The 22,641-nt window shown below is 34.4% G+C and overlaps 1 protein-coding gene and 1 pseudogene across 2 annotated transcripts; both read left to right on the top strand.

Moving 5' to 3' along the window:
- Positions 1-1,419: 1,419 nt before the first annotated feature.
- Positions 1,420-12,119, top strand: LOC120184345. Of its 2 annotated transcripts, XM_039188841.1 has the most exons (6): positions 1,420-1,906; positions 2,000-2,103; positions 2,354-2,451; positions 2,532-2,722; positions 3,375-3,442; positions 3,628-3,813. In XM_039188841.1, exons 1-6 carry the CDS (start codon positions 1,507-1,509, stop codon positions 3,670-3,672), a joined length of 906 nt encoding a protein of 301 aa, XP_039044772.1. In that variant the 5' UTR covers positions 1,420-1,506; the 3' UTR covers positions 3,673-3,813. The 2 variants fall into 2 exon arrangements, with proteins under 2 accessions (XP_039044772.1, XP_039044773.1); XM_039188842.1 differs by lacking the exons at positions 2,532-2,722; positions 3,375-3,442; positions 3,628-3,813 and adding an exon at positions 12,105-12,119 and having other exon boundaries at positions 2,354-2,471.
- On the top strand, positions 10,962-14,153 carry LOC120184344 (annotated as a pseudogene).
- The last annotated feature ends 8,488 nt before the right edge of the window (positions 14,154-22,641 follow it).

Below are 22,641 nucleotides of genomic sequence, written 5' to 3'. Positions count from 1 at the left end.
TACGAAAGTTAAATTATAAATTTATCCTTAAACTATTTTAGATTTACAAAAAAAAAAATCCATAATTAGAATAAACATGAAGTTCAGGGGTTAAAATAAAATGTTATCCTTTCATTAAACCTATTTATCTTTTTAATTTTGTAAAAAAATTATATAAATTTTATGAATTTAATTTTTTAAAGAAAATATATAAATTAATTATAGTAATATTATAGTATAATTCAACTTTTAAAAAAATAAATATATAATAAGGACAATTTGATAAAATATACATTCCAATAATCTTTTATTTATTTAACCAAACACTATAATCTTACATTCCAGCTAAATGAACCAAACACAAAATACAACATTCCCAGTAATCTTATTCCCGCTGGTAATCCTATTCTCGCCGGTAATCATATTTTCGCCGGTAATCTTATATTCTGCGAACCAAACGCACCCTAAGGGTTTAAATTAGAGTAAAGGTCGAAATTATAAAATTCAAAAAATATACAGATTAATTATAAGTTTGACCATAGTATATTGCTGATAAAATTAGGATTAAATGTTACTTTAGATCCTAAAATTTTATTTTATTATTATAATGGTACATAAAACTCTTATATTTTATATGACACGGTTTTAGAATGTTATATAAAAAATTTAACTGAAAAATAGATTATATAACTTGCAATACACTTGAAACTATAAGGATTAAATACAACTATTTTATAATTGTTTAGGAGATTATAAAATTGTATTTATTAATAACTTTTTAAATTGCTGACAACATGTGCCTATTTTATAAACGTAATTTTTTGAATTTTGGACCTCAAGAAAATACAATACTCCATTATTTTTATCAACATAAGGCACAACCTGATCAAAATACTATTACATATTAAAATTTATAAAATTGTCATTCAATTATTCATATGTTCTAAACTCTTTTTTTTGTTAAAAAATTAAAGAACATGATTTGGACGTTAACTTATTGAGTGTGCTATGATAAAATTATATTTTAATGATATCTACGAGCAACATTATTGCTTTGAAGCATTGGCTCAACATCATAATATTTCAAGCATTGACTCAACAAAATAACATATATAGATACTCGTTTCATAAAATATAACTCAAACAGTTATGAGATCGAATTTTATCATATTTTAGTGAATAGAATAATCTCCGACTCAAACAACCGTTAAACTAAAATAGAGAAATTTCAAACATATAAATAATTGAGTATTTATTTTATAATTTTTAATATTTAAAGATATCGATTAAGTATAATATTTTATAATCAAAAGAATCGTTAACTTTCAATGGTCAAAATAATAGTTTCTTATAGTCGAGAGCCAGTTGTATACTTCACCCTTAATAAAATACGGCTGTGAGGTGACCGGGATCTACAAATCTGCGGGCTCAGGTGAAACGACGCCGTTGCATAACAATTCTGCAAGAAGTAAAAGCAAGAAAACCAAAGTACTTGAGACGCCAGAGAAAGGATATCATATCACAAAAATGGAAGATTTTTGGAAGCGAGCGAAATCGTTCGCGGAAGAAGCGGCTAAGAAATCACAGTCCCTGACAGCGCCGAGCAAAATCGCCGATCTTGTGGCCGAAACCGCCAAGAAGTCGAAGGAACTTGCTGCGGAAGCCACCAAGAAAGCCGATGAGCTCAAAACCGCCGCTCTCAAGCAAGCGGATCAAATCCAAATCCAAGGCATTTCCAAGTCCATTTCCGATTTTATCCCTCCTCAACTCTCCTCCCTCTCCATTACCTCTCCTGCCTCCACTTCTTCCGATCCTCAACCAATCTCCGATTCGGACCTCCGGAAGTTCGGAATCACCGATGATTTGAGAGACTTTATCAAAGGCTTTACTCCAAGTACTTTCCAGAACTTCCCTTCCCCTGCCCAAGGTAAAATTTTCGTTAATTTCATATATTTTTTTTAAAGATAAAATAGTCTGAATGAATGTTGAAAAGGTCTGGATGTTTTGAATTTGCTTGTAGATGAACCAGAGCCGTCCGATGTGACTACTAAGGGGTCCAATGTACGTAAGGATCTGAGTGAATGGCAAGAGAGGCATGCGACACTTGTTCTTACTACTGTGAAGGTAAAATAAAAAAAGAGAGAATGGTCCATTTCATTGTAGATTTTGTCACTATAAGGATGCGTTTGAGGATCCTAATTGCTGAATTTGGCATTGAGATGAACTTTTCTTTAGGTCAACTCTTTTTATCATTGTCATTTTCTACTGCAAAGGAAATGCCAAATTAGACACAAGTTTACCAGGAATTGCAGTAATCATGTCAGATTTTATACTTCTAATACTTGATTTATGTGAAAGTATTATTCTTATGCAGGAAATCAAGAAATTAAGATATGAATTGTGTCCACGTTTGATGAAAGAAAGAAGTTTTTGGAGGATATATTTCACTCTTGTTAGCACTCATGTTGCACAGTGAGCTTTAAATTATTGTTGTTGTGATAATTTAGGGTTAGGGATTCTAATTATGATGTAATCTGTATACATTTTATCAGTTATGAGAGGCAGTACATGGAGGAAGTTAAACAGAGAGAAGTGGAGGGGGAAAAAGAGGACAACCCCAAGGAAAATTCTGCTGTGAAGGCAGAACCAGAAAGTAGTTTAAAAACTAAAACATCGAGCTCATCTGCCGAGCAGGATTTGGATACGTTTTTGTTAGGAGATTTTGATAGTGATGGGGGCGGTGGTATGTTCATTGGAATTCTTTCTATTGGTTGCTGATTTGTACTATCTTCATATGTTTCTCTTTTCCTGCAGATTCAATATTATATTGAATTGATTGGTCTTGAAAGTTAAAACAACTTAATGGTTTTAACTTTTTATGTCGATGACTTCATTTTGAAATTATTTGTTGAAAAGAGTGTTTCTTCCGAGTATCGAAGCCTGATCATTTATTTTGTTGTGTAGCCGAACTTGATTTGGCTGATTTATTGTTACGTGTATATGTTGGTGTGTTTTATCCATGTTAAGACATCCCTATGTTTCTCGGTTTCGGGTGCAAATGTCGGATTCATGTATATATCCGACATGGGTATGTTCAATCTTTTTGTAGTGTTTCCATGTAATTTTGAGGATCTTAGAGGGTCATATTCCTGTACCCATGTCCAAATGTGTTTTGGACACGGTTCACTTCAAAAAAGATGAAGAGTTGGAGGCATGCTAAACTGGGTAAACTTAAATGAGGCAATCATTGCAACAATGTGTTGTGTTTCTTTGTTCATAAAAAACAATGTAGAAATGAATGGGACTCGGATGTTATGTTTTTATGTTTTTTTTGTCGACGTCTTCTTTTATCATCTTATACTGTTAAGTCTCTGATTTATTCGCATGCCTTTCAGATGACGCAGATGGTGATGTTGATGCTGATCGGAGCCTGGATGATGATTTTGACAGGATTGAAAACTCTGTAAGATTGAATAACTTTTTACTTCCTCTTATTAAGGTGCCCAAACTATTATCAGTAATGCCCGTTGCATCATTTGATCCATGTCTTGTAACATTTTAAGTTTAGCCTCAACGATGCCCGTTCTAATATTCTTCGTTTTTTGAACTGGTTGTAACATGTGATCAATGTTCCATGGCAACTTGCAGGATGTTGAAGATGAAAAGAAGAATGCTGCAGGAACAAAAGCATAGAGTTGGACTATGTTAAACACATTGGAGTGGAAGGTTTGAAGTTCGTTGCCATGGTGAGAAAAAGAGGGGGGGAGTAGTGTTGGTAGAAGCTGTTAATGGTAGAAACAATTGCCGGTTCTGTGGCTAGAAGAACATCATTATATGCCGTGTACAGAGAATTCTTTCTATTATTCTAATTGTGCTCGTTAATGCTTCCGAATGTTTGAATTTCTATTATTGTTAATCGAATGGTTCTAAACCCGTAGTCTTAGACAATAAGAACATAAGTTTAAACAATGGGCCTTCTTTCTTATAATCCTTTGTGTAATTGATTGATGCTTCCTTTTTCTGTAGAAAACTTGATTAATGTTAATACACACTGTCATGAACACAAACCCTAAGCATATACCAAAACCAAATGAAACCGGAACACAGTCATATGAAGAAGAAAACCGAGTAATAATTTGAAGTTAGACAAATAGGTCCAAATAATATATGGGCCTAATAAAGCCCACAGTATATGAACCGAACGTTCAGGGAATCGTTCGGCGGGAAGTTTGTTTATGTTCGTTTATTTATTAAACGAACGAACATGAACAAAATTTTGTGTTCGTTTAATTAAATGAACGAACACAAACAGAGGGCTCATTCATTCATTTACGTTCGTGAACATTCAATAATATGTCTATTTATTTATGTTTGTTTATGTGCGTTCATTTATGTTTAGTCTAATCTCTTTAGATTCATTTAAATTATTAAAAACCTATAAATTTTATTATGATACCCATAAATATTTTAAAATTGAATTAATTTTAAATAAAAATAAAAAAGCCCAAAACAATTAAATAAAATATAATCCTAAAATTGTTAGGAAATAAAAATTTATATTTGTTTACGTTCGTTTATGTTCATTGATTGTGTTCGTTTATGTTCGTTTGTTTGTGTACGTTTACGTTTGTTTATTATGTTCGTTTACATCCGTTCGTTTATGTTCGTTTATCATTTAACTGAATGAACATGAACGAACACGAACAAGCTACATTCCTTAATGAACGAACTCAAACAAGAAATTTTTTATTCGTTTATGTTCGTGTTCGTTCGATTCGTTTACAGGCCTACTTAAAAATTATATCAACTCAATTTTAATTTTGAAATTATGATTGATGGCCCTTCTTTTAGCGTGGTACTGAATTATTTTAATGGTGATTATCACTAATTAAATTGTTTGATTAGATATTCTTATAACTTATTAACTTGAACTACCCCACCTTTCATTGAAAAATCACTAGCCAAGAGCAATGATGCTTACATGGGAATTTATTGACCGGTTGCCTACATATTGCCTAAATTTGACTGCATTTATATAGCTGAAGTGTGCAGATTAAATAATTCTAGCCATATGACAATGTGATATTAATATCTTTTAGGATTAAATTTATCCTCGTTTATCCGGTTAATAGATGTTTAATCTTGAGGTCGTGGGATCAAGTTTCACGGAGGGCATTTCATAATTCGGAGGTCTCCTACGGAAGCTGCTCTCAATTTAGTGTTGGGAGTAGCCTACTATCTTACCTCCCCTTACCCCATACATATGAGAAAAAAGGGACAACCATTCTATTTTAAACTATCATATTAATATTATTGTCTTGATAAATGTTTGTAATCATCCTAAATGTATTAATATCCTAAATGTTTTTATCATCGTCGTTTACATTTTTTTGTGATAAATAATATTTTTCTATTTTTTTAGGGGATAAAGGCAGTCATCTCCTGAAAATTAAAATTATTTTAGATTTTAAATTTTTTAATGTATTTTCGATTGAAAATATGTTTTAGTATCCTGAAATTTTATAAGTTCAAGTTCACGTCTTGAAATTTTAAAAATTTAAATTGATCTCCTACATATAAAATCTTATATTCGTCCCCGAATGGGCGATGTCTTTGTCGGATCTCCATTTCCTCCTTGCTCATTGTACGTTCAACCCTCCGACCTTCCACCATAATAATTTTTTATTCGAATTTACAAATATTATAGAGCAAGGGAGACGTGGCACAAAAAATAAAAGGAAAACAAATACTAGTAGTACCTATAATAAAAGAGAGAAAATACTGCCAAAAAAGACGTGGCAGGATAATACCACGAAATGGGTTGAATTTTAAAAAGGAAATAAATAAATAAATAAACAAATAAAATGTTGTGGAGTAACGTCACGTGCACAGTTAATATCACGAAAGGTAAAATATCAAAATCAATCGGGTTTGAACGAATTAGATTGTATTTGAATTTATTTATTTATTTTCTTAAGTTGTTGATGTTTATTTATATTTTTAAGATTGTATTTGTGTTTGTTTGTTTATTTTTTAATGTGTTCATATTTGATTCATTTAAAGTTTGAGAATATGCATGTTTAACGTTCACGAATATGCCCGTTATATGTTATTCAACATGTTTGTTTAATGTTCGTGAACATGTTTATTTATATGTTTAGAAAATGATGAAATTTGACCACAAATCCTTAAGCTCAATAGGTTTCAAAATTTGAACTCTATAGTTCATCTTGTGTTCAATTTAATCCATACATTCACCCGTATTTAAAATGTAAAAAATTAAAGAAAAAGAATAATCATATAAACGAGCTTATAAATGTATTGATAAATAAGCCCATATACGAGCTTTCAAATGAGTTTATTCGTGAACATAAACGATCTGAATATGCATTTATTTGTTTGTTCGTTTATTAAATAAACATAAAAATTTTATTCACATTCATTTGTTTTAGCTTAATAAATGAATGCTATACAAGCTGTTTATGAACAATTCATCAAATTCTACGTTCATTTATACTTCTAAATATGGTTGTAAATAAGAAAAGAAAGATTGCGAGCTACTTGAGATCGACTCGGTCAATGCTCGATAAATACTCGGATCGAATGCACTCGACTCGAGCTCGACTCGAATTCTTAACGAGCCGAAATGAACTACTTGATAGTCGACTCGAAAAGTTAGTTAGCAGCTCGAAAATATAATATATTAAGATTTTATTTTATTTTTAAATAAATTATTAATAATATTAACATTTATGTGTTGATTTTAAAAAAAAAATATAGTAAGGCTTTTATGTATTTAAGGTTTAAGTTCGAATTTGAGTTTGAGGCTTTAATCTAGTTAAGTTTAAGGGTTTTTTTTTTCATTTCGAGCTTTTTCGAACTGCTCAAGAGCTTCGGTTCAGGATTTCGAGTTTAAGTCGAGCTTAAAAATTTTAAACTCGCGAGTTTTCGAGTCGAGTCGAGCTCCATTTCAGAGTTTTCGAGTTGAGTCGAGCTCAACAATACTCGAGCTCGACTATGCTCGTTTACACCCCTACTTCTAAATATAAATATGTGTTTTATGTAACTTATTTGCATACATTACAAAATTATTTACATTTTTTTTATTACATTTAATTTATTATTAATTTATTTGAATAAAATAATATGTATTATTAAAAAATTAATTTAATTTGTTTCCTTTATAATATCAAATTTTAAATTATGAACTTTATTATTTATGATACAATATCTCGTCTTATTAGATTAATTAATTATTAATATTATCATTTATTTTAGTTACCCAGCACATGGACATGGTACCGCTGTGCACGACCTAAAACTTGTTGGATCATATCCATACAGATAATGACGTGTGATTAAACAGATTATAAAATTTATTTTTTGGTTGTATTATTAAATTCGAAATATAAAAAAATTATTTAATTCCCAACCTTCGTAAACATGTATTATTATATGTATAAATATCTCTACTTGCTTTACATGAATATTTATTTGGAGATTTAATAATATCCCTTGTTATTATAAGAAGCCAATCAAATATTTCATTGATTTTAAATGAACCCTAATCAACTCACGACTGAAAGGATCACTGACTCACTGTCACTACTCACTAACTTTTATTTTATAAGGTAAATTACGTATTTAGTAATTAAACTATCAATTTTAGTTCGTTTAATTATTGTAATCTTTATTTGTTTTAAAATCACTTTTAATATTTAGTTTTTGTTTCATTTTAGTACTTTACCGTTAAAGATTTAATTGAGGGTTGATGGGGCATAGTTACGGTAGACGGACGACTAATCTAAACGGTGGGCCACAAGAGAATGACGAGTCGACTAATATAGTCTCGTTTCAGGCCCGTCGGATGGTTGATGACAGAGATCGGAGGATGAAGAAGTCGAAAAATATATCATCGATTTTGGGAGATTAAGATATTTTTCGGTAAAAGGGGTCAAAATCATGTTCAGGGAGTAAAAAAAGGTGTGGACTGTAAAGTTTGGGCTTCAATTTTATTTAATTTATAGTTCGAGCTTAAGATGAGAAATCTATGACCCAACCTAAAGTAGTTATGCAATTATCTCTTATATTTTTTCAGTTAGGATCATAGTTTATTCAATGAAAACGAGAATCATATATATTTGTGTCCATTCAAATCAACTCGGTTTTATATCTTAGAAATCATATCGAGTGATGAATGAAATGTATAATACTTTAGTCAAATTCAGTCAGATCAAAAATCCAACTCGATCCATACCCATCCGTCATGAAAAAAATAATTCAACCTTAGTTAGACGTGCTTGTTCATTAGTATGAATGAATTTAAAACTTTGAAATATTATAAAGGCTAAATGCTTAAATAAGGACATAACATTTTAAAAACGACTTTGTTTGTAAATGCTTTTTCAAATGAGTTTTTTCGATTCAAAAATACATTTTTTATAGCTTATTGATTTGAGTCAATAATCAATTTTCAAACGTGAATGTTTGGGTGAAAATGAATTGTTTGGAAATGTTTATGTGCTTCAAACGGAATTTTGAGCCAATAACATTTTCATTAACGAGCTAATATTTTAAAACAATCGAAAAAGAGTGTAACATTTTCATATATATATATATATATATAAATACAATTTTTAAACAAAATTAAATAAATATATGATTTTCAAGTCTACTCAAAAATAACAGTTTTCTATTATACTCAAACGAATATCCATATTCAAACATATTAATATAAACAATTTTCTTGTTTGTATTTCCGAAATAATTGAACTTCCTTTAGAAAGATACTAATAGCATTGGCCAAAAAAATCTGTAAAACTATCAGATTTAATACATAAACTATCAGATTTGGTCCATTTTAGGACCTAAATTTCAAAAAAAAAAATAATCAAAATCATACTTAATGTTTAGTTTTTACTTCATTTTAATGCATTGCCGTTAAAAATTTAACTGCGCTGTATGTTTATGGGTGAATTACATCATTCATCACCTGTGCATTTTGGTACTAAAGTTTAAAAAATTTAAATTTAAACTTTAGTGACCAAAATAGGAGTGAGAAGATAGTTGGGTGATGAATGGTGAATTTACCCATACAAAAGGTGCCACATGCACAACAACCCTTAAGTTTTTAATAGTGACGTGTTAAAATGAAATAAAACCTAAACATTAAGTATGATTTTCAGAAAATTAAAAGTTTATATACTAAAACTGATCAAAATAAGTAGCTTAGGTATTAAACACACAATTTACCCTAAAAGTAATATTAGACATCTTTGCCCCACAACAAATTAAAAGGGCACTTATGACCCATTATAGCCATTTTCAACGGTCCAAAGTAAAGGAACTATCCATGCTTTGTCAACCTTTGGACCATATAATAATAATAATCATATTAAAGATTTTAATTATCGTTAAACAGTTAATGTATAATTCTTTGGGTACATATTTTATACAAATTCGTATCAACAAAAATTATTTATTAAATCATATATTTTCACTTTAAATAAAATTTAACATATATATATCAACTTTGATTATTTCAAAATTCCTCAATCAAATCGTAAATTGATGTAAATTATGTTTAGATTATCTTTAAATTTATTATACCATGTATAAAATAAATGATTTAGTAGTTAAAAGATTGTTGTTCTTCTTTAAGGTCACAAGTTTAAGCACGACATCTATAAAAGTGTATGAACGTTTATTATCACGTGATTGAGAATATTCGAATATATACTATTTTATATTCACTTCGTGATGTTTATGTTTGTATATATTTTAATTATCAATTAATTAAAATTTATTTGACCATGATAAAAATAAAAAAGAAATTAAAAATTATAACAGGGGATTTATTTATTAATTTGAGATAAATATAAGGTAGTATATATTAAAAGATAACTTTTTTATTGTTTGACATCGAATGTTTATATTAGGGGTGTGCAAAACTACCCGACCCGATTGATCCGACCAAGACCTAAAAACCCGGATAATTTTCTAAAAAATTGTACCCAGTCGGGTCGGGCCCGGGTCACAAAATTGAAGTTTTTCGGGTACCCGGTTACCCAAGTACCCGATTAGTTTTATATATAAAATATAATGGATTATTAGATTTTGTATTTCGAACTTTTAAATTTAATGTTAAGATGTTGGAGTATGTAATTCGAAGTTTTGAACATTTAAATTTGTGTATATATTTTTTAAAATTAATAATTTGAAAATGAGAAAAAAAACCAAGTACCGGGTACCCACAATATCCGGGTCGGGACACGGGCAGAGAAATCACCGACCCGGATGTTACGGTTATTAAATTGATTAATAAAAGGATTTATTTATTTTTAAATGTTTATAAAATTATTTTCAATTGAGAGTTGAAATTTTCCTTTTTATTCAGTCATTAGACTGATTAATCTTCTGGCCAAAAAGAAAAAGACCGATTAATCTTTGAAATTCAAAGTCGAAATAATAAATAAAAAATCAAATTCAAAGATGATGAATTCCCATCAAATAGAATGAAAAAAAAGAAGTCATCAGATACGCTCGGACTCAGCTTAAGCAGGCGAGCAATTCCCGCTTTTCAAGATAGTCGGGGTACTTTCGTTATTTCATCGACAAACGAGGGTCAATTACATGTCCCCGATGAGAGAAAAAGAAAGAAGTAAAAACCGGGGCATTTGCTAACGTTGCCTGGAAAGAAGGTGACTCCCGCCACGTCATAGTCCAATCCGTTAGCTCCACGTCATCGCCACAAATAAATACCTCGAAAATAAAAAATAAAAACAAATCGTAATACATCCAACGGCTCATTCCCTCTTCCTCTTACATCCGACGGTCAAGAGTTATCGTTCTGGATCTTTCCATCCCGAGAGGAGGAAAAGAGAGAAAGAGAGTGTAATGGAGTTAACTAGGGTTAGTTAATTAACTCGGGTAAGGGCGAAAACCGAGTTAAAGTGCGATTCTTCGAATGGGAGATTGATCTGACAGGAAAACAGGCAGGAAGAAAGAAAGAAAACAAGAGAGAGACAAGGAAGCTTTAGACAACTGAGTTAACTCGTTCGATTCCTTGCCCCCTTTCACACTCCCCCTGATTCGTACTCTTTGTCCAACTCGTTTGTTTTTTCCCCAATCGGATTCAAACTTTAATCTGACATTTCCTTGCTCCTTTTCCTTCGGATTTCGGAATTGGTAAGTTATTTTTCTTAAATTCGTTGGCTTAAACTGTTTTTAGTGTAAGGTTTAGTGCGGATATTAAGTAAAATAGAACGTTGAAGATCAATGCCTAGATATTTATCCAATGTCCATAATATGTTTTATCTCTTGAATTAATTGAAAATCTTAAATTTTCTTTAGGCTTTTCCCTTTTTAATTTACTGTGGAAGTTTCTTGGATCAGTTGTTAATATGGATGCATTTTAAGCTAGTATTCATACCTGCTTACTTGTATTTAAAGGATTCCTAAGAAATGCATTTATTTTGAGATTGGAGATTCTGTTTGCTTTTGATTTATGAATGCATTGATTATGGTAACTGCTAATTTACTTGGCTAAATCTATCCATTTAGGGAGTATCTTGGCATATACAGTTATAGTAATTATTTTACTTGTTTAATCAAAACCAGGGTTTTTGATTCAAATCTTGGATTTTTCCAGGTTGGTTTGGGGTTTCCTTTTCTGTCTATGTATGCTAAAGATGGCGGATTTAATGTAGTGGAGGATTAGATCTTCATTTTGGTATGCCCAGTCTGTTGACCAGGTGTTCTCTTTTAGTTGTTTGGGTTGGGTTTTTTTGGTTTTGGTTATATTGATTAGTGAATGTTGGTAAAATTGGAGTTTTTTCTGGTCCATTTCTGATCGGCTTGGGAGTTCAGATCTTCTTGAAAGGGAATCTCTTGTCCATTGTCAACTCTGTTCCCGGCTTCCTGGAAAGCCGTGATCGATCACTCTAGAATTTTCATGTCTCGGAAGTTGGAAAGTCCTGTTCAAACTCAAATGGCTGTGGCGGTGTTTAACAGTCCTCTTAGAGGGGAATATCCTAGGGACAATACGATGGAAGGGAAAGAACTTGCTAGGAGGAGACGGGTTTTCGTTCAAACTGAGACTGGCTGTGTCTTGGGCATGGAGTTAGATTGCAATGACAATGCTCATACAGTTAAGAGAAGGTTGCAGGTTGCCCTCAATTTCCCTACAGAGCAAAGCTTGCTTACTTTTGGGGATGTGGAGTTGAAGAATGATCTTAGTGCTGTTCGAAATGATTCTCCGATTCTCCTAACACGAAACTCTTTCCATAGAAGCTCCTCTACTCCTTGTCTTTCGCCTACGGGAAGGGATCTTCAGCAGAGAGGCAGAAATGGTCCTATTGAGATACTGGGGCATTCTGATAGCTTTAATGTATTGAAAGTTCTGGTGAAGGATGTTGTTAAGGCAATTAAGATGGGTGTCGATCCACTTCCTGTTCATAGTGGTCTAGGAGGTGCCTACTTCTTCAGGAATTCTAGAGGTGAGAGTGCTGCAATTGTGAAGCCAACAGATGAAGAACCTTTCGCACCAAACAATCCGAAAGGCTTTGTTGGGAAAGCCCTTGGACAACCAGGTTTGAAACGTTCGGTTCGAGTAGGGGAGACAGGTTTCAGAGAAGTTGTGGCTTACCTTTTGGACTATGACCATTTTGCGAATGTGCCACCAACAGCACTGGTAAAGATTACTCATTCAGTCTTCAATGTCAACGATGGTGTGAATGGAAATAAGCCTTTCAAAAATAATTTGGTTAGCAAGATTGCATCTTTCCAACAATTTATACCCCATGATTTTGATGCTAGTGATTACGGAACCTCGAGCTTTCCCGTTTCTGCTGTGCATCGCATTGGGATACTTGATATACGAATATTCAACACGGACAGACATGCAGGAAACCTTTTAGTACGAAAGCTTGATAGAATTGGGGGGTTTGGTCAGATAGAACTCATTCCTATTGATCATGGCCTTTGCTTGCCAGAAACTTTGGAGGATCCATACTTTGAGTGGATTCATTGGCCTCAGGCTTCAAAGGCTTTCTCAGTGGATGAACTCGAGTATAGAGAAGCTTGATCCTATTAAAGATTGTGAGATGCTGAGAAGAGAGCTTCCCATGATACGGGAAGCTTGCTTACGTGTTCTGGTGCTCTGCACAATTTTCCTCAAGGAGGCTGCAGCTTTCGGTCTCTGTCTTGCTGAAATTGGTGACATGATGAGTAGAGAATTTCGGCCTGGAGAGGAGGAACCTAGTGAGTTAGAGGTTGTTTGTCTCGAGGCAAGGAGGCTGATAGCAGAGATGGAATTGTCATCTTCGAAGTCTGATGCGGGTGATGCAGAGTTCCAGTTTGAGATTGACTATGAGGAACTGGAAGCTGACTTTAATCCAAAAATGGCTAATGATGATATTATGACCAGAGCTTCAATCCAATTTGGAAATGGATATGTGAATAACAACCGTTTCCCACTTCCGAAGCTGGAGGAATGCTTTGAGGAAGATGATGAAAGTGAAGGAGAAGCCGAGCTGGATGGCTTTTCTCCTTTCATAGCTCTTGAAAGGATCCCATCCGTTTCCAAAATTTCAATGTCACTCAAAGATACCTGCTTGGGTGACAAGAGCCAAAAATATCCCAAATATTCTGGAACAAAACAAGAAAATGGCTATCTTACTAGCTTATCCGGGCATAGGAGTGCAAATGAACAACTTCCTGCAAGTGCCAGCTTTGTGAAGCTGGCTGACATGAGTGAAGAGGAGTGGACTTTCTTCCTGGAGAAGTTCCAGGAGTTGCTCCACCCAGCATTCAACATGCGAAAATCCATTACCATAGGTCAGAAGCAGATACAGAGACTCGGTACATCGTGCCAGTTTTGAGATTGAGGTGGTCGGATATCGATCCGAGTTTGAGTTGACTGAAGAAGAAATAAGAAATTGTAGGCTTGTTGGGGACTTGAGAATGAGATACAGGTATCGTTAGGATAGATTCAGTGATATGGGTTTTGGCCCTTGGACTGTTTTAGGATGAATCCCCCTCCCTGTCCCTGTAAATATTCTTTTGTTTCAGCTAAGTAGAGAGCCGAGGCTTGTAGAATTTGTTGCATTTCTTCCTTAAGCTTCTAGCTTTCATTTGGTTGTTTTCCCCTTTTTACTTCTCAGCTGAACTTTGATAAATATTTTGTATATTAAAGCAAAAAGAAGAAAAATATTCATGTAAATTTGGGCATTTTCATCTGTGTTATGAAATCTTTAGCTACCAGATTATGCCTTTCCAACTAAGTTCATAATCATGCAGCAGCTGCATACTTTGACCATAAAGTTTCTCTATATATAATGACGGAGGGTATTTTTAAACCTTAAAAATTAGTTTGGACATGGCAAACCCTAATCTCTTGCTGCCATTTGTGTTTGGAATGAGGGGTTATCTGGAATTATCGTATGCATTGATTGTAGTTCATAAAAGCATAAGCCCGCCGAGAAAAACTGGGGTAGGCAAAAAGTGGATGAAAGTGAGGGCCTAATATGAAGCAAAATGATGTCTACATTTGGTGAAAGATCAACTTTAGAGGCATGTGCAATGATCATTGATGGTTTAACATCACTTTTCTGACCATCTTCTTAATTATTTATATTTCTTTTGCCTCCACCAAGAAGCCAAACTTAAATCATTGTTTAAATTTTTTATATTCATGCTCGAACGTGTATCTCACTCGAACACTTCAAAAAATGTAAAATCTCAATTTCCCATTCATCTACCAAGGCTTCTTTTTCACTTTATATAGAAAGAGATTGCTTATACACCAAGACCCCAAGAGCTTAGCTTGTGTTTCAGTAAACAGCAAAAATCAGGATGTAAAGTGAGATTCAACTAGGGTTAGTAGGGAAATTAGACAAGTTAAATGTGCCTCCAAGGTCTTTCAGCAAGGGTTACACATTCATTATTTCTGGAACAATCGACCAGATGGTCGATCGTCAGTTCGGCAGCTTGCATGAACGAATACACGATCACTGGCCCGATGAGCCTGAATCCATGCTTCAATAAGTAATTGCTTATGGCTTCAGCTTTTGGAGTTCTTAGTGGAACATTTCTGGTGTATTTGTATTTGTTGATGGTTGGCTTATAACTCACGTTACCCCACATGAAACTGCTGAAAGATCCATGTTCCCTCAAAATCTGTATATTTCATGGATAAATTCATCAACTTTCTTCGTGTTCAGAGATAAGGAAGGAGTTGCGGATGCCGGAAAACCGGAATGAATTCCGGGTTTGATTCATTTGGCATTGTCCGCATCTTAACATCATTGCTTTGTTCGAGGATATCTTGTTGATTCCTTTGTCTCCCATTTTAGCAGCATTTTCAGGAACAAATCCCAAGCAGGATTCTCTGTGCGATTAACATAAAATTGCAAGCTTTAGACAACATTTCACTAAATACTTATTCGGTTATCGTCAAATTCAACAGGGCTAATATAAGCTATATATGTAAATGCAAATGCAAATTGAAGAGCATGTTGTACCTATAAAGATCCCTTATTTTCAAAATCTCTGTCCAATTGTAATCCATCAGCTATCAGACAACTCAAGCAATTCAAACAAATGGTTGTTTGATCGATTATCAATGGTTGTTTGATCGATTATCAGTCGAAGATGTCGGTGAAAACAACATTAGTAGATTAGATGTCTGAATCCCAAGAATTAGAAACTTGTCATCATAAATGTAACATCAAAAGGTGGGGAAGGGGGCACCGCAGGCTAAAGTTTTTAATAATTCGGTGCTCCAATTTTTTTATTGAAATAGAAATAGGGTTAATTACAAGATTAGTCTCTAAGCTCCAACTATAAATATTTTAACCCATTTAGCTTCAAAATCATTCCAAAATCATTTCTTTCTCCTAATACTAGAGAGTTTTATTGTGAGTAGTGAGTGTTTTGTAAACACCTGTAAATTTTCTCTCTTAATAAAAGATTTGCAACAGTCTGGAGACGTAGGCATAATTGGTTGAATTACATTATCAATTTCGGGTATTATTTTTTCACTTTTATTTCGCATTCTCACTAATCTGGTTATAGGAAAATTACTCGTTACTCGTTTATTTTCCAACAACTAGTTTCAGAGCTTTTGGTTGTGAATTTTGTCAATTTTTTGCGAGATTACTATTCATTACTATTCAAGTGAATAGTAAATTTCGTGAATAGTAAAAATTTTGTTGGCGATACGAATTTGTCGACGGAAGTGTTCTAATACACGGTGATTCGCAAGAATTATCAAAAACGATCCAAATAAATCCAGATTCGAGTGGGAGCGATGGCTAAAGACGAAGGGAATGTGAAAATTGAAAAGTTCGATGGTGCATACTTTGGCTTTTGGAAGATGCAGATTGAAGATTTTCTATACCAGAAAAATCTATATCAATCTCTCTTAGGAAAGCAACCAGAGGGCATGAAGAATGAAGACTGGGCTCTTCTCGACAGACAAGCCCTCAGAGTTATCCGATTGACGTTGTCCCGAAATATTGCTTTTAACATAACAAAGGAAAATACCACGGTGGATCTTTTGGCGGCTCTTTCCAGTATGTATGAAAAGCAATCAGCCTCAAACAAAGTTCACTTGATGAGGCGATTATTCAATTTGCAGATGGCGGAAGGGGTATCAGTGGCTCAACACCTAAATGAACTCAACACAATCACGACCCAGTTGAGTTCCATGGAAATTGAATTCGATGATGAAGTTTGAGCTTTAATTTTCTTATCATCTCTATCAGACATTTGGAATGCTACTGTTACAACAGTCAGTAGCTCGTCGAGAAACAGCAAATTAAAATTCGACGATGTTCGGGATCTGGTATTGAGTGAAGAAATTCGACAGAGAGAATCGAGTGAAGCGTCAGCCTACTCAGCCTTGCACACGAAGTCTAGAGGGAGAACTTCATAGAGAAATTCAAATCGTGGCAGATCGAAATCCAGAACGAGAAAATCAAGAACGGGAAAGAAAGATTTTACCTATTATAATTGTGGCAAGAATGGTCACTTTAAAAAAGATTGTCAAGCACTGAAGAAAGATATCGACACACAAGAATCTACCAACATGACAGATGAGACAGGTGATACCATGATTCTAAGCGTTAACAGTCTAATTGAATCATGGATCTTAGATTCAGGGGCATCTTTCCACTCCACCCCATGCCAAGAAATCATGGAGAACTATGTAAGTGGTGATTTTGGGAAGGTTCATCTAGTTGATGATGAAACCTTGAAGATTGTCGGAAAATGAGACATCCGATTAAAGTTGCCAAACCAGACCACCTGGAAGCTAACAGGAGTGAGACATATTTCTGGCCTCAAAAGAAATTTGATTTCTGTAGGATAGCTTGATAGAGAAGGATATAGTACAAACTTTTCAGGCTGTGAATGGAAGATTACCAAAGGAGCATTTGTCATTGCTCGTGGTAAGAAGACTAGTACTCTCTATGTAACCTTAAATTTAGAGAATATCATTGCAGTAGCTGATGCCGATGGAAAATCAAACATATGGCACCAAAGACTTGGCCATATGAGCGAGAAAAGGATGAAGACACTTTTGTCAAAAGGGAAGCTGCCGGATATAAAGAATGTAGACATCAGACTATGCGAGGATTGCATCTTTGGCAAACAAAAGAAAGTTAGTTTTGCAAAGATTGACAAGACACCCAAGGCAGAAAAGTTAGAGTTGGTTCATACTGATGTATTGTAGATGCTCGGTTTTGTCCGGGGCTAGGTCGGAACAGACCCAAAGCAGAGCAGTTGGAGGCCCAAACCAATGACCCGGCAGAGCAGCCCAAATCAGTCCAAACAACATGTTATACTAGCATCCAGTCCACGTGGGTTCTGCAAAAACACAAACGAATATCCAGTGAGAAGGAGAAGTAGTGTTTGATCGTGGGTGGGATATTAAACTGTAAGTTGGTTTTTTAATTTATAATTAACCACTGGAAACTAAAAGGGGGAGTCAATTTTTAATGGGAGACTAATCACCAGAAACAGAGAAGAGAAGAAAAGATCAGACAAAAAAAAAACGAGCAGGAGATTACAGAGAGAACGAAAAGGAAAGAGGGGAATTTGTAAAAGTTTCTGGTTCAACATTTGAAAAGCAATAAAAAGAAACATTTTTTTTCTCTCCTGATTTTCATTCTCACAATCGCAAGGATATCAATCATTCACAAAAGGGCAGTAGCATTCTTTCAAGCAAAAACAACAAAAAAACATCAAGCATTAATAAGGAGGTATTTCATCTTATTTTGTTTATTTTTACTAACTATTCGTATATGTGGTATTTATTTAGGAAGAAAATAAGGGTAAGGAAGATAGAAATAGACAGTTAGATTTACCTCAGGTTCTGTTTTGATTGATTGTCGATGTCGTTGCTGCATCGAGGTTGGGTCTCTATCCCGTTTGGTTCGTTTTTTCTTTGGTGTTTAGGGGGCGAAGCTCTCGGGTTCGTAGTCTGAGATTGGTTTAACACCGAGTCATGTTGGTTTCATACGTTTTGAAATTTTGTTTAGACTAAAAGCAAAATCAGAAGAAAAGTTAAAAGAAAGGTTCAACTTAGCTTATCTCGCCGGTTCTGGTCCTCGTCGGAGTCCATAGGTGGTGTTGGTCGTTCGTTTTGGTTGAGGGCTAGAGAGGAAGGAGGTGTCTAGGCTCATTAGGTCGATTCGGGTGCTTCATCGCTGGTGACCACCACGGTAGTGGTCGGAAAAGTGAATCGTGCCTGGGTTATCACAGAGGGTCGAGAGAAGAGGCGAGAGGGAGAGTGGAGAAGATGAGAGGGTATTACGGCTGGGAATGAAAGCAATTGATTTAGGGTTCAGTTTTCACCCTATATTTTGTATATATGAATTCATTGAAACGGTAGTGTATAGGGCATACATTTTACGCGTGGTTTATCTGTGGGATGATCCATTCAATATTCCAATATTATGCATTTTGGTCCATAACCACTGCGTTTCTGATTTTGTAACTTTGTTTTGCACCTATTTTATTTCGGTCTGTATACTTTATGCACATTTAATTCTCGTCCTAAAGTGTTTATTGTACTTAGTCTTTGCTCTTTAGATATTAGACCTTTTAAATTCTTACATGTTGGATTTTAGTCCATTTGGTTTGTTAAATCGAATTTTGCATTATTTGTGTTTCTGGCCTATTACTTTGAAAGTTTATGCTTTGATCCCTTGCGAATTGTTATTTTATGGTCCCGATGTTTGTAATATTTTGTACGTAAATTCATTGATGCATGTTTAAGATACCAATGCGTGTAAATAAACATATATATATATATTAAATAATTAGGTTTAAGTTTGAATTAATATACTTGAGTAAATATCAATTGTAATATGTTGAATATTTCTTTTTAACAATTACGTGAATTTGCATTGGGGGATGTTTATTATATGCTATATTTAGATGCTATGGTTTTGTATGCTTAGACTTCATATATTTAATTTAGGTAAGATAGTATAATGCTTAATTTAAGTTCCATTTTATTCATTTGCGTACATGTAGGACTAGTCATTTTATCTTGATTGAATGTTGTATGATATTTTTAATTATAATATTTGTTTAATTAATTTTTGGCATGTGACATACTTTTTGCATAACTTGTATGATATCCTCATGTGCATAACTCGACCATACGACATAATTGGATTAAGGGTAATATATTTTTAATTTAAAATTGTTTCAAGTGGGCAGTCATAACTGATTTGAGGTCCGCTTTTAGTGATTTTAAAATAAAAGTGTATCCCGAGAGTGAAACCAAAAATTGATTTGTCACCTAAAATTTGGGAACGAAAGAAATGGAAATGTTCGTTTATTTAAATTTATCGAGAAAAGGTTGTTATAACTTTTAAGATCTGGTCTCGACATTTGTAAATAATCGAACATTCTTTGTCTTTCTAAAACGACTCGGTAATTTTAATTTAATTTATTTGAGTGCTTTTGAATGTTTTAAATTTACATTTTTATTTTATGGGATCAAAAATCAAATTGAATTCGAATTTGTAAAGTTCAATGCAAGGACGTTAATTAATCGATTAGGTACCGATTTAGGGCGTTGTGGGGGTGCTAATCCTTCCCCACACGTAACCGACTCCCGAACTCGGATTTTGGTAACGCAGACCTCAATTTGTTGTTTTAATTAAAATTATTTTTTATTTAAAATGACAAAGCATTTTTGGGTGCCCAATCACACCCTAATCAAAGATTGGTGGCGACTCTTTGAACCGTATTTTTTGAACAATAAAGGAAATCCAAAAATTTTCGAAACGAGAGGTCTTTTAAATCGCATTTGTTTTTTTAATTAAAAAGAGATAATTAAGAATTAATGTGGTTTTTTAAAATCACCTTTTTTCACCATTTTAAGGAAAAAACCGTTTCGACAGCTTGGCGACTCCGCTGGGGACCTTTTTTTAGAGAGTCAAGTCGATAGTCGATTAATTAATTGTCTTTGCAATTGAAAATTACAAATTCGTTTTAATTTGGTTTTTGATCCCTTGTTTGGTTTTTAAATAAGTTTCGTTTGTATTTTGATTTCTTTAATTTAATTTGATTGACAATTAAATAGTTGTACTAATCTGTTTGTTAATGATTTCAGAATAATTATTTGTTTTAGGAATTGATTTTGAGTGTTTTTATTGTTTGTTTTTTCGCTTTTCCTCACACACTGCACAGCTGCATTATCATAACATGAGCTAAAACCCCACTCCGTCCTAATTAAGTAGGAGTGAGAGACTATGCGCTCGTGTGGTTTTCACCTCCGCATGGGATAGTGGATCGCTCATGGAGCTCACGCCTTATGGTTCTCATGATCGTATTCACCTCCGCATGGACATAAGGAGGTGTGTTCCCTCGAAATTGAACTCGATCCCCTAAAGCCTGTGATGGGCCAGGATTGAGGGTTCGGCAGCCCAAGGGGGCACCGGCAAGGACAATTCGAGAACCTATTGCTTTAGAACCTAACCCGGCATATAGTGAATATAGAGCCCGAACTTAGGTTGAGCCAAACCCGAGCCTTAAGAATCCCGTGAGGAGGGTACACAAGGAAAAGCTTTTTTGAGTCATTTATTTTCGTTTTTTCGAATAAATGCATGCGAATTAGATATCATGCGGTTAGGTTTATTTTTTTGAACAAGTATGCGAATTAGTTATCATGCGGTTAGGTTTTCTTTTTGTGAATAACGAGGCATGGAGTAGATATCATGTTGGGTAGGATCTGATAAAGCATGATTGGGTAGTCAGCATATGTGGGTAGGATTTTTTGAACAAATTATTATCCTGAATTAATTGTTTCATGTTTACTAACCGATCTTTTGTTGTTTTTGCCTTGTTTCTTTTCTGTTTTGCATTGCATTGTCCATTACATGGTGTTGATTTGGGGTCGATGTCCATATAGAAGACCAGTAATATGGAACGAACGGTTCAGAAAGAGGTTGAGGACAATGCAGATGTTCTGAGGTGGTCGGAACAGTCCCAATTAACCAATGGAGACAGCGTGATGCCTGGATACGTATCAGAGTTATTTGGTTATACTCATATCAACGTGCGTCAGAATGATCTAAGTGAGCTAAAGGAGATATGGGGAAGATGGGAAGCAGCCGATAAGGAGATGTTTTATCAGTTGTACGGCGATATTCCTTATCTTCTGGATGTTCCTATTGACAGAAATCTGTTTAGAGCATTGGCGCAGTTCTGGAATCCGGCTTATAGCTGTTTCACATTTGGTAGAGTAGACCTGACACCAACAATAGAGGAGTATCAAGCATTGGTCCGTTGTCCGAGGTCCCAGATAGATAGAATATATACCAAGCTGCCAGTCACTCCTTCATTTAAGAAGAAATTACTATTGATGACTGGAATGAGTGAAGATTGGGTAATCAGAAACATTAAGAAGAAGGGAGACAGTGAGTGCATCTCTTGGGCTGCTATGAAAGAAGTAATTGCTCATCATCCTGATAAGAGAAAGAGGCTTGACTTGTTTGCTTTAGGGATTTATGGGCTCGTTATTTTTCCAAAAGTGCTAGGATATGTAGACGTATCAGTTGTTGACCTGTTTGAAAGATTAGACAAGCGCGTGGATCCTGTTCCAACTATTCTAGCTGAGACGTTCCGGTCTTTGAGTTCTTGTAGGCGCGAGGGAGAAGGACGCTTTATAGGATGTTCGCCTTTGCTGCTAGTGTGGATTCTGAGTCATTTCAAACATGTTGAAAGAGCACCAGGACGAGTATTTCTAGACGGTTTCTCACCTTTGAAGGATTTTCTTTCTAAAGAGTGGCCTGGGGGTTTTACCAAAGAAAAATGGATGGTCATCTTCAAGGATATCAGGGATGGAGATATTTTGTGGCGAGCTTCGTGGAATACCTCTTCGGATATACTTTACCGATGTGGAGAGCGAGATTGGGTTTCTTTGCCAGGTATATGGGGTTCTGTTGGGTATGCTCCGCTACTAGTTTCCAGACAGTATGGATCGAGGCAGTTCATTCCAGCCACGTGGGACTTGGTAGGGTCGGATTTTGCATTCAAAGGAGATCAGTATAAGGGTAAAGTTAAAGGGGTTGCTGAGGCTTGGAAGCAAACTCGTCGCGTGAATTTGTTCACCTATGATCTCGAGTTGTCTCAAGAGTATGA

The sequence above is a fragment of the Hibiscus syriacus genome, unplaced genomic scaffold (genome assembly GCF_006381635.1).
Source record: "Hibiscus syriacus cultivar Baekdansim isolate YM2019G1 unplaced genomic scaffold, ASM638163v2 tig00112864_pilon, whole genome shotgun sequence".
NCBI lineage: Eukaryota > Viridiplantae > Streptophyta > Magnoliopsida > Malvales > Malvaceae > Hibiscus > Hibiscus syriacus.
Note: the sequence above shows the minus strand (reverse complement) of the source record. Positions and strands in the feature narration are given on the sequence as shown.

Bases quoted from the DNA above. Each gene is read 5' to 3' on its own strand.
- LOC120184345 (XM_039188841.1), top strand. From the start codon at position 1,507: ATGGAAGATTTTTGGAAGCGAGCGAAATCGTTCGCGGAAGAAGCGGCT. The intron at 1,907-1,999 runs GTAAAATTTTCG...ATTTGCTTGTAG, and splicing joins CTTCCCTTCCCCTGCCCAAG to ATGAACCAGAGCCGTCCGAT. The intron at 2,452-2,531 runs GTGAGCTTTAAA...ACATTTTATCAG, and splicing joins GTTAGCACTCATGTTGCACA to TTATGAGAGGCAGTACATGG.